This window comes from Gigantopelta aegis, chromosome 7, assembly GCF_016097555.1.
Source record: "Gigantopelta aegis isolate Gae_Host chromosome 7, Gae_host_genome, whole genome shotgun sequence".
In the NCBI taxonomy this organism is placed as follows: domain Eukaryota; kingdom Metazoa; phylum Mollusca; class Gastropoda; order Neomphalida; family Peltospiridae; genus Gigantopelta; species Gigantopelta aegis.
In genome coordinates this window covers 35,049,298-35,062,481 of record NC_054705.1, presented here as the reverse complement: position 1 = coordinate 35,062,481, position 13,184 = coordinate 35,049,298, and the positions used below count along the sequence as shown (strand labels likewise).

General features: G+C 34.9%; 1 protein-coding gene and 1 long non-coding RNA gene across 4 annotated transcripts in view; both read left to right on the top strand.

Moving 5' to 3' along the window:
• The window catches only part of LOC121376994, a 3,167-nt gene extending 1,527 nt beyond the window's left edge, over positions 1-1,640 (top strand). For all 3 annotated transcript variants that reach the window (XM_041504825.1, XM_041504823.1, XM_041504824.1), the window contains exon 2: positions 1,111-1,640. In XM_041504825.1, the coding sequence (XP_041360759.1) occupies positions 1,122-1,517 (396 nt within the window). In that variant the 5' untranslated portion in view covers positions 1,111-1,121 and the 3' untranslated portion in view covers positions 1,518-1,640. The remainder of the gene's footprint in view (positions 1-1,110) is intronic.
• A 1,257-nt stretch (positions 1,641-2,897) lies between these two features.
• On the top strand, positions 2,898-11,024 carry LOC121376995. The gene is made up of 2 exons (XR_005958567.1): positions 2,898-3,134; positions 9,987-11,024. It is a non-coding gene; the product is annotated as an uncharacterized LOC121376995 (long non-coding RNA).
• Positions 11,025-13,184: the final 2,160 nt, after the last annotated feature.

The following is a 13,184-nucleotide window of genomic DNA, read 5'->3' as shown; positions in this document are numbered from 1 at the left end:
CAGTTCTATATATGGAATGTTTATGTGCACAATAAGGTTTATCTTATCGTATGTTATCGTATGTTATCTTGTATAAAATACTTTGAAATAACAATCAAAATCTTTCTTCAGGAAATGACTATAGTAATAACACGGAGTAAGGGGAATTCCCATTCTGAGGTTCGGGTATTTCCGTCAGTAGCCGGAAGGGGGAATTCCTCACATTCTTTCATACAATTGTAAACAATAAATAGCATTTGCTAATTTAATATTAACAACTAACGTATAAATAGCCCCCCCCCCCCTTAGATCCGCCTCTGAACTTACGGAATTCCGCTGTTTGGACGCATTCCCCCACCCCCACCCCCACCCCACCCTCCCTAGATCCGCCTCTGTACTCGGATAAAAGTTAATAATGTATTACACTGCGGCGGGAACGATACCATAACACACCTGGAATACTTTCCGTAAACTACTATGCACGCTATGCCTATATTTGGTAACAGAATTCCACCAGAATTAATTTTTAAAACATCTTAATTTTTATACAAACAAATTAAAATAAACTTACCTTGACATTCGTATTGTATTGGGGGCGGGATGTAGCCCAGTGGTAGAGCGCTCGCTTGATGCGCGGTCGGTTTAGGATCGATCTCTGTCGGTGGCCCTATTGGGCTATTTCTTGTTCAAACTAGTGCTCCACAACTGGTGTAACAAAGGCCGTGGTATGTACTATCCTGTCTGTGGGATGGTGCATATAAAAGATCCCTTGTTGCTAATCGAAAAAGAGTAGCCTATGCAGTGGCGACAGCGGGTTTCCTTTCTTTATATCTATGTGGTCCTTAACCATATGTCTGACGCTATATAACCGTAAATAAAATGTGTTGAGTGCGTCGTTAAATAAAACATTTCCTTCGTATTGTATTGTTGTTTTACCCACAACTCTTTACACTGTTTTTAGTTTTATTTTTACAAAGTTATATCAGTGTGATTTTTAATTTAATCATATTCATATTAAGGGCTTCTAGAATTCTTATAAAATCCACTAGCCATGTGATCAGTGATTTAACATTATAAAAATGTGAGCCAGTACTCCTATGAATTTCTATATACATTGTACATATATTTCAGATCTGTAAGACATGCACGTCAACATCTGGTTTCCAGCAGCTGGTCGCACTGGCCGTGCCTCCCTGGAATTGTCCAGCGGCAGGTACATCACCGGGTATGGCCAAGACACTCTGGCTGATGACATAGAGTCGGAAGGAGGACATCCTGACAAGGTCATTGATCTAAATAGCCTTAATCTGGACGAGGAAGCGATTGAGAAATGGCGGATCGACTGGATCAACGGCGGAGCTTGCATGCTTCTGGGCCCCAACTGCTGCAAGGTTGTGTACGACGCTTTACGAGCAGGGGGGGCTACTTTTAGTCCAAATGTCATGTGGTCCCCGGTCATTCTCTACCGTTATCTGATACGGATAACAGAGGGCTGGATAAGCCTCGCTGCGTCATTCATCAACTCGATACCGATCTGAACTTTATTTGTCGAAAAACGCAACAACAGAAAGTTAGTTGTTCTGGAGCGTAACACTTGTCTGAACTTTTATTTGTCGAAAAACGGAACAACAGAAAGGTAGTTGTTCAGAAACTCGTCACTTGTCACTGTCTAAGTTAGTTGTTCTGGAACGTAACACCTATCTGAACTTTTATTTGTCGAAAAACGCAAATTGTCTGAACTTTTATTGTCGAAAAACGGAACAACAGAAAAAATAGTTGTTCTGAAACTCGTCACTTGTATGAACTTTATTTGTCGAAACAACAGAAAGTTAGCTGTTGTGGAATTTAAAACTTGTCTGAATTTTATTTGTCAAAAAACCTGCGGAAGAACAGATAGCTGGTTCTTTTGGAACTCAATACTTATTTGAGTATTTGAACTTTATTTGTCGAAAAACGGAATAACAGAAAACTGGTTGTTTTGGAACTTAACACTTGTCTGAACTTTATTTGTGAAAAAAAAAAAACTGCGGGAGAACAGATAGATGATTGTTTTGGAACTCAATACTGAATAGAACAGAACAGAACTGTGACACATGTCCAAGAAATTTAAATGTGTCAATTTGAGTTAATTATGCAAAGAATGTATGTGCTAACGATTAATTTGTAGTTATTTGTTACCAATAAATTATAATATAAAAATAGCGAAATATAAACTTGCAACTTTGAGGTTGTATCTTTGAGATCTACTTGATATAATTTGGAAGAATTTATACACTAAAAAAAAAAGTTCCAAAGTAATACAGCATTGGTTTTATCAGTGAAATGTGACATTTGTAACTATTACCTTTACACTTTGAAAAAAAAATATATATATATATTAAATAAAAATTTAGTATTTGTATTAATTTTTTTAACATGCAATGAGATGAATACCATGTATTTATAAATGTTATAGTGTCAACGAGCGACATCAATAAGTATAGAGTAGAAGAGACCTTTAATTCCGCAGAGAGAGAGAGGCGGGGGGGGGGGGGGAGAGAGCGAGCGCGCTTTACCACTTACAGAGAGAGAGAGAGAGAGAGAGAGAGAGAGAGAGAGAGAGAGGAGAGAGAGAGGACGGGGGAGAGAGACGGGGGAGAGGAAGACGGGGAGGGGAGCTAAGCCAGACGGGGGAGAGAGAGGAGAGAGAGAGGGAGAGAGAGGGAGAGAGCGCTTTACCACTCACACAGAAAGGATGAGAGAGAGAGAGAGAGAGAGAGAGAGAGAGAGAGAGAGAGAGAGAGAGAGAGAGAGAGAGAATATGTGTGAATTTTGTAATATGTAATTGAGAGAGAGAAGAGAAGAGAGGGGGAGAGAGGGAGAGAGGAGAGAGAGAGAGGTCAATTTGTTTGTTTCGCTGGGGGTGGGGGTTACAGAGATAACACAGGTATTTACCTGAATGCGAAACATTTGGATATTGTGTCACTGATTTAAACTAAAAGCCCAGCATGCATCACTGGCTGTTATTGCTGTTTGTCAAAAATTTCCAATTCCTGGGGAAAAAAATATTTCCGGGTCATGGGACTACGTTTCATAAATTCCAGCGTGATGGAATTACACAGGGTGTTGTTTCCTATAATAACAGAAGTTAGGTCTACGGACTAATCTATAGTACAGTAAGTAATAATCTTTTCTGTTGAATAGCATATTTGTTGGTAATTACAAATGTGATAAATAAAAAATGATGCATTCAGTTTTCTATAAATTAACGGCCAAAGTTCACTGACTGATTAACGTAATTAAAGCTAATATAAACTGGATGCGGCGCAAAATGTCTTTGCATAAATTTATTATATTTATTAAGCAAAACCAAGATTCTGTTTGTTTATGATTACACATGTATTAACCAATAATTAGTATACTATTACTATTAGTTTAGTACCCTGTTCGTCTGTGCCATGTATGTACAAATATATATATATATATATATATATATAGACAAATATGTTGTAAATAACATACGTGTTTTGCATCCAGTTCCGTATGTGGAAAGTTTATGTGCAAAATAAGTTTTATCTTATCGTATGTTATCGTATGTTATCTTATCGTATAAAATAATTTGAAATAACAATCAAAATCTTTCTTCAGGAAATTACTATAGTAATACACGTAGTAAGGGGAATCCCCATTCTGAGGTTTGGGTGTTTCCCGCAGTAGCCGGATGGGGGAATTCTCACATTCTTTCATACAATTGTAAACAATAAATAGCATTTGCTAATTTAATATTAACAACTAACGTATAAACAGTCATTTTGTTCAGCTTAATTTTTTTGAAAGCTGAAACGATCTCTTTTGTTGGTAGGACTTTCCTTTGGCACTGTCACGTGCAAAGAATATTATAAATACTTATCATAAATAGTTAGGGTTAGGGTCAGTGACAGTGCCAAAGCATTGACGAAAATAATGCACAATTGATAGTCACGCAGTTATGAACGTCGGTTCTTTCAGTCACATGGTATTACTCGGACCAATCCTAGCATTTATTACAAAGAGTATTTATAGACTGGAATTTTTTAAAATATGTTATGATTTGTCTGAATAAAATTATGCGTAAAAGCTCTGTAAACATTGTAATGGACCTCTGGCGTAGCCAGAATTTTATATTGGGTCGGCAACCCATTACTGGGTAGGGGCCAACCCACTATTGGGTGGCGGAGGTGGGTGGGGGGGGGGGCACCCAACACTATGTATATATGTATGTATGTATGTATGTATGTATATATGTATGTATGTATGAATGAATGTAAGTATGATTTTATAAAATTTAATAGTAAAAGGTTTGATTGGGGGGAGGGGGGGGGGGGGACATTGCCTGCTACACCACTGTGATGGAATGACATTTTGTTTTACAACTCACTGTAAGATAAATCCAACCGCCACTCATAATATTCTCTTTGTCTTGAATACCTTTAGCAGAATTAACTTTCCAAGACTTATACATATTCTATGATCAATAGTAACAACGCAGTTATGTAATGCATTACACTGTGGTGGGAAAGATATCATGACACACCTGGAATACTTTCCGTAAACAACTATGTCAGCTATGCCTATATTTGGTAACAGAATTCCACCAGAATTAATTTTTAAAACATCTTTATTTTTATACAAACAAATTAAAATAAATTTACCTTGACATTCGTATTGTATTGGGGGCGGGATGTAGCCCAGTGGTAGAGCGCTCGGTTTAGGATCGATCCCTGTCGGTGCCCCTATTGGGCTATTTCTCATTTCAACTGGTGTAACAAAGGTGTAACAGTGGATTTCCTTTCTCTATATCTATGTGGTCCTTAACCATATGTCTGACGCTATATAACCGTAAATAAAATGTGTTGAGTGTGTCGTTAAATAAAACATTTCCTTCGTATTGTATTGTTGTTTTACCCCCAAATCTGTTTTTATTTTTATTTTTACATAGTTATATCAGTGTGATTTTTAATTTAATCATATTCATATATCAGGGCGTCTAGAATGTTTATCAAATCCACTAGCCATGGGATCAGTGATTTAAACAATGTACTAGCCACGATTAAAAATTCACTAGCCCTACTTTACTTTAAGTTAATACAATTTTACTAAATAATAGTAAAAATGGATATGTCACCTAAAGAGTTTAATTACAACATTTGACTATCTTTTTTTCACTAGCCGTCGGGCCTAGCGATATTAGATATTTACTAGCCCAGCATTGAATATCACTAGACATGGAAGTGGGGCTACAATAATCTAGAAGCCCTGCATATATTTATTTTTATTTGACTCCCATTATGTACTTGTGTGGTAGGGTATCCTTAAACATTCATTCATTCATGCCTTGGTGGGAAGGTGAGGGACGTAGCCCAGTGGTAAAAGCGTTCGCTTTATGCGCTTTCAGTTTGGGATCGGTCCCCGTCGGTGGGCCCATTGGGTTATTTCTCGTGCCAGCCAGTGCACCACGACTGGTATATCAAAGGCCTGTGGTATGCGATATCCTGTCTGTGGGATAGTGCATATAAAAGATCCCTTGCTACTAATGGAAAAATGTAGCCGGTTTCCTCTCTATGACTGTGTCAAAATGACCATATGTTTGACATCCAATAGCCGTCAAATAATAAATCATAGCGGTATCGTTAAACAAAACAAATTTATTTAAATTTTAAAAATTTTAACCACCGAGCCGACGAGATTCGATCTTACGACCTTACATCCGTGTTCTTGTAAGCAAACTACGCTTCCCTTGTAATTAGACCAGGGAATCGAAACATATTTTTAAAATATCATGACCTGTGATCAGATTATCGACGGGTGTATAACTGGATGCATAGCGTGTCATGACATTTTGCACTTCTGTATAGTAATTCCGTCATGCAAAAAGCATCCACATTGTTATTTTAATTGAGTCTTTTCATAAACCGACAAATATCCAGGTCAATTATTATAGTTACAAGTTAGTGACTAATTTAACTTTAAATACATGTTTGAATACTTTTGTTAAGACTGCAATTCGTACGTTTATAGTAGTAACCTTTAAGCCAGGCACAATTTGACTACCAAAAATGGGATTAAAAATCACTATGGTTTTCAGTTCGCCTGATGTCTAAACTGTATGAACATATGTGATGGCCATTTCAGAAGCCTAGCTAAATATAAAAATGGCGGCCATTTTTCAAAATCGGTAATTTTGTTTATAAAGCGGCAAATATCAGAAATTAGCCTCTTCTTCCAAAACTTTCAGGTCTGGCTCATGGACTATATTGCTTGTGTAAACTTCATTGAGAAATATGATAAGTCTATTTTCTACATAAGTGTACGAGACGGGGGGAGCAGGGGAGGGTGGCAACTACCCCCTAGTGCTGGAACAAAACCTCAAATTCGGGCTTAAATGATACAAATATTCGTGAAAAATGTGCTAACCTGAGACAGTTTCCATCATTCTACCCTCACAATTAGTCGTAATCCATCTAAAAATGCGTAGTGATTCGTTTGCAACCCTATATAGTTGTTTGGTAGTAATGCTAATATGAATAAATGTTATCCAGATTCGGGCATTTTCGTTTAATTCGGGAAAAATCCAACCTGTTCCCTTAAAAAAATGAGAGCCCGTACGCCTATGCTTTCATATATATATATATATATATATATATATATATATATATATATGGGTCATTCTACAGAAAGTGTCACTTTTGTTTTCCAGCACAATATCTTTTTTCTTTATATATAGAAAACTAAATTTATTGTCTTTAACGATACCTTATTAATAATATCATCTTGTCATGGCATTTTTTCTCTCTGGTAATCAGCTTTGATAGATATTTTATTCGAGATTAGTGTAAAATGTCATTGGTGTTACCTGTCCCTGGCATAACACTATACATAACATGCACTGTTAAAATTTATAACAGAAGACTTAACACTGAAAACCTTTAATGTAATACGTACTGATGGCTGACTTACTCACTAAAGAAGGAATCTTGTAAATATTTTCAGTATTCAAAAGATGGTGGGCAATATATGCTTGTCCCTGGAGTTTTATGTCATTGGTGTTACTGTATATACTTATGAGAAAACAAAAGAAACTAAATGCTCTATGGATGAAACATTCCATCGATAGATATCAGTCGTCAAACCTATTTGTCAAAACTATCAGACATATGAACAGTTGTGAATAGTTTTCTTTAAATGTCATGAATGTGTTGTCAAAATATAAAAGTATGTTTATTCACTGTCATTGGTGTTACAATCGTATTTATGTAATGGTGAATAATTTTAAGAAACTTTTGTATATTATTATAGACATCGTATGTCTGCTACAACATGTACTTTTCAGGGGTTTTTTAGAGAGCATGAATTAATTATGCACGTATTTGTCATTGGTACTTCCTGTCATATAAGTTTACTATACTCCGTCCCATCCTTCTACTAAAGGGTTTTTTGTTAATAATTTCAGTTTGAGTTGACGTAAGAAGACAAATAAAAGTGTATGGAAATAAAACGAAAATACTATTTTTATGTTCAATTTACAAAACAATCGGCTCAGAAGTAAATAATATGTAGTAAATTTCATAGTATAAAAAGAGGTGTTCCCTGTGGAACCGACTAAGAGTCGTTTTTGTTTATTTCTTGAAATTACCGATATCGGGCCACTAAACTCGTAGAAATTGACTTATAATGGAAGAAGATGATTAAAATTCGGTGCGTGTCACATGACCTCATACGTGCCAGATCAACAAGGCCAAATCATTTATTGTTTATGACTTTTAAGCCCCCTATTGTTAGAATGTGTTTTCAGTTATTATATATTCGATCTGCAAAAGGTATGCTACATTTTTGTGTCTGACTGTAGTGAATAGAAGACAAATAATCCATTCGTAACAATTGTAAATAATTGTATAAATTCTATTATTTAAGAATCAACTCATTACAAAATTGATATTTTACAATCTATTTACTGGTATAAACGTAATGCCTATCTGTATTGACATCAAGTTTTAGCTATGGGTGTTGGTAAAACGCGGACCGGACCGGAACGCTGGACAAACTGTTTGGTGGGGTTTTTTAAAATAAATATTAAACTAAATGTTCGTCCACTGTGCATAGTTCAGAAATATATTTTTTTATCATGTAGTTGTTTTTTTAAATGTTAAATGTCGAATCGCGCATGCGCGGAAATGTTGTTTTTCCAAATGCTAAACACAGTTGGAAACTACTTGATCTAACCTTTTCTGTTAAAGAAAAGTTAAAATCATACCGAAAATGTATTACCAAGTTGTAGTAAAATATCGGAAAATTACATTACGTATGTTTTCATTTCCAATAAAGGCTATTTAAAAATAAAAATAAAATTAAATATTGAAAATCCTGCAGTAAAATATCGTTTTAGTTAAAAGGAAAGAGGTAACTCTTTTGAATAACGACGCAGTATGTATGATTTATTTCTTGAATAGTGACATAATTTGTTTGATTTTGCTGTATAGTGTATGTACTGAAAACATTAGAATGACATCACGTATAAGGCGTCTCGTTTTCTGAAAACATTTAACGTAGAGTTTTGCAGCGCTTACGTAAAAGCAAAAGTAGGAATACAACTTTTTACTCGTTATTGGGAATACAAGTATAGAGTAAAATAGATTTTGAGCCTTAATATAAGCACGAAAATAACTACATAAATTAATGAATTAATAAATCTTTAATTTAATATTTAAACCAAATTAAAATTCTGTGTCTTAATTTAGTATTTTTTTATCAATACAGAAAAACACAATTATTCTAATAGGCATTTAACAGTTGTCGTCTGAAGAAAAAAAAACATTTAAGGAAATATTAATTACATACTTTTGCTAACAAGTAGTGGTAGTTTTAAGAATATTCATTTATTTTGACGAAGGATCATCCTCCTCAGTGTGAACATTGTCAGTGTGCACTGACTGTGCGCCACATTTTGGTGGAGTGTGATCATCTCAAGCTGACGAGAAATGATATATTTCGCAACAGAAATGTTTTGGAATCTTTTAAATTCCATTCAGAATTAATTGTAAAGTTTTTAAAACACTTTGAAATTTCTATAAAGTTTTAAAATATACTTATCTTGATTTTATGTATTATATTGTACTTTCCCCCAACAGCTCCTTACATTGTGGTTTTACATAAATATATATAAATAATATTTTCATATACTTACCATTTGTGACACCCAATAGCCGATGTGTATTTTTGTGCTGGGGTGTCGTTAAATATTCATTCATTTATTCATTCATTGTTTCAAGAATTATTTAATGTTTCAAGGATACCGTCTTGAATGTCATTGGTGTTACTTGTTTGTCATTGATGTTACGCTAAGAATATTTTTGCTGTCATTTCTAAAAAAAAAAAAAAATTAAATTGTTTATTTAGGAAAGCATACCTTCTACCTTTATGACTTTGATGAAATTTATTTTGAAGGACTCCATATTTTTAAATAATTAAAACTGCCACAGTATATAATTTAAGTCGCATATAGAATATTCGCGTGGAAATGCACATTGGATAGTGTTTAATTCTAAAGCTATTCCATGTATGTTATTAAGGATATCGAAATACCACATTCATGTGCTCTTGATCATTATAAACCAGTTGGATCACACTGCTGAACTATTCCACTTGTCCGGTAACACCAATGACATAAAGAACGTGTTCATTGAGCAACATGTGGCTGCACGTGCAGGCCGATTACAGTTCTGCGATGCCAGATGTATTTTTATGTTTCTTTGTTCATCTAGTTTCCAAAAGTTAACAATAAAAAATTATATCTTTTAATTGTTTTATCTTGAATTTGTATTTTGAAAAGTCATGCTTTCTGTAGAATGACCCATATCATATATATATATATATATATATATATATATATATATATATATATATATATATATATATATATATATATATGTGTGTGTGTGTGTGTGTGTGTGTGTGTGTGTGTGTGTATATGTATATGTATGTATATATTTCAGATCTGTAAGACATGCGCAGCTACATCTGGTATCCGGATCCGGTATCTGGTCGTATTGGCCACGCCTCCTTGAAACTGTCTGACAACAAAAACTCTGGGAAGATAGGTAACAAACTTGGCGCAGGCATAAGTACCGGGTATGGCCAAGACACTCTGGCTGATGACGTAAGGTTGGAAGGAGGACCACCTACCAAGGTCATTGATCTAGACGGCCTTCACCTGGACGAGCAAGCGATCGAGGACTGGTGGTTCAACTGGATCAACGGCGGGACTTACACGCTTCTGGACGTCAACTGCTGCAAAGTCGTTTACTACGCTTTACGAGCAGGGGGAGCGGCTTTTAGTATAAATCCCGTGTAGTCCCCGGGCATTCTCTACCGTTATCTGGTAAGGATAACAGGGGGCTGGCTATGCCTGGCTGCGTCATTCTTCAGCTCGTCACTTGTCTGAACGTTTATTTTTCGAAAAACGCAACAACAGAAAGTTAGTTGTTCTGGAATTTAACATTTGTCTGAACTTTATTTGTCAAAAAAACAAAAAAAACAGATAGCTGGTTCTTTTGGAACTCAATACTTATTTGAGTATTTGAACTTTATTTGTCGAAAAACGAAATAACAGAAAGCTGATTGTTTTGGAACTTAACACTTGTCTGAACTTTATTTGTCAAAAAAAAAAAAAAAAAAAGCCCCGGAAGAACAGATAGCCGATTGTTTTGGAACTCAATACTGAATAGAACAGAACAGAACTGTGACACATGTCCAAGTGATTTAAATGTGTCAATCTGAGTTAATTATGCAAAGAATGTATGTGCTAACGATTAATTTGTAGTTATTTGTTACCAGTAAATTATAATATAAAAGTAGCGAAATATAAACTTGCAACTTTGAGGTTGTATCTTTGAGATCTACTTGATATAATTTGGAAGAATTTATACACTAGAAAAGTTCCAAAGTAATACAGCATTGGTTTTATCAGTGAAATGTGACATTTGTAACTATTACCTTTACACTTTGAAAAAAAAAAATATATATATATATATTAAATAAAAATTTAGTACTTGTATTTATTTTTTTAACATGCAATGAGATGAACATTTATAAATGTTACAGTGTCAATGAGCGACATCAATAAGTATAGAGTAGGAAAGACATCGAATTCCTCAGAGAGAGAGAGAGAGAGAGAGAGAGAGAGAGAGAGAGAGTGAAATGTTTATTAGTGTTAACATATTACACATGATGGTTTTGTAATAAGAAAATAGAGAGAACAACGTATAGGTTTTATTTTATGTTGTTGCTTTCTAAAGCATTTATCGGGGCGACACCTGGGCTGCGTTCAGCCAGACCGAGTAGAAAAACATCCGCTAGACTGGTTTATCCGCTTCGCGTTAAAGCAATTGGCCACATCGGAAACCAAACAAAATAGTTTGCGAACGTTAACGAAACGTTCGCTGGCTGAACTTAAGGCTGGTCTCTTGAAACTCCAAAGAACGGTTTAATTGATTCACTGAACTGAGACTAGCGATATAATCTTCAAGGTTGTGTCCACCCTTGCAAAAAGCTCTCCTTCCCGCTTCGACGTCTATCAGAGATGTAGGCTGGGGGTGGGGTGGGGGGTCGAACGAAGCGAAAACTATTTTTACGGTGCAATATTAGGCTATTCACATCGGATGTCCAGGGGATTATGCAAACAAACGGCTCCGCTAGATTTATATTTGCCTCCTCCCCCCCCCCCCCACACACACACACTCCTGTAACAGAATCTGTAACACAACATGATAAAGGTATACACCAAATTTCCGCTCAATATTTGGAGTTATTGTAAAAAAAACAAAAAAAACACCTAATTTTTGTATCTCTTAAGTTCAAGGGTCATAAATCTGTCAGAATTGAGTACATCGCCACGAAAGTCGAATTTGATCTGTAACAGTGCACGATAAAGCTATACACAAAATTTTCGCTCAAAATTTGGAGGCATTGTGGTTGGAAAAAAAAAAACATCCGGGAAAACAAATGTTTGTATCTCCTAAGTTCAAGGGCCATAACTCTGTCAGAAATGAGTAAATCGCTATAAAAGTCTAACTTTTATCTGTAACAGTACTGATACACAAAATATCAGCTCAATATCTCAAGGCATTGAAAAAAATAATAATAATAAAAATCTGGAAAACTATAATATTATATGGGACAGACAGACAAACAAGACATACAGAAGGACGGAGATAAAATCTATAGTCCCCACCCCCTCCCCGGTTGGACCGGTAGGGGAATAATAAGACGAACAGCACCATAAAAAATTGAGATTGTTTATTATATTCTGGCGATCTGTAGTTAAAACAGCAGATACAGTACTGAGATTAAATTCTAAATAAACAAAATAAAACAAAGCAGTATTTCTTTAAAAAAAAAAAAAAAAAAAAAAAACCTTCTGAAACAATAGGCAAGATACAAGGTTAAAAACAGCAACTGATTAAAACAAAGAAAAACAACCAAGTAAATAATGGATGACACATAAAATAAAATACAATATAAATGGTATATATACAACTGTATATAATATACAACAATGACGACTCTTTAAGGAGCATGTACGCTTTGAATGTGCCTTCCTCTATTGAGGCCCAAACACATAATTTATTTTTTGTAAATTTTAAAAATGTGTAAAAGTACACCCTTCCCAACCCCACCATAGCGTATGCCCCATTCCCTACACTAGACATATATAGCGTTCATACGCGCCCGTTAAAATAATGATCTTAAATCGCATTTGTTGCAGGGACAAGGACTGGGAAATTTACAGTAAAAGACGTTGACGAGTAGCTAATACAGCAGGAAGAAAATACATAGTTAACGTTAAAGGCGAGAAAGCAGTGCGATTTAAAACAACAGCAACAGCAACACACACCCACACACACACACACACACACAAAATAAATAATAATAATAATAATAATAATAATAAATTTAATTTTTTTTTAATTTAGATATATATTTTTTATCCCTACCCCCACTCCCCAATTTTTGTATATTTTTTAATTAATTATTTTTCAAAAATAAATAATAATAATAACAAATAATAAATAAATAAATAAATAAATTATACACACACCTCGGGGAAAAAAAAAAGAAAAACAGAAAACAAGATGGAATTATGGGAAACAACTGAGAAAAATAGTCGGACATGCACCGTGAAAACTATTTTC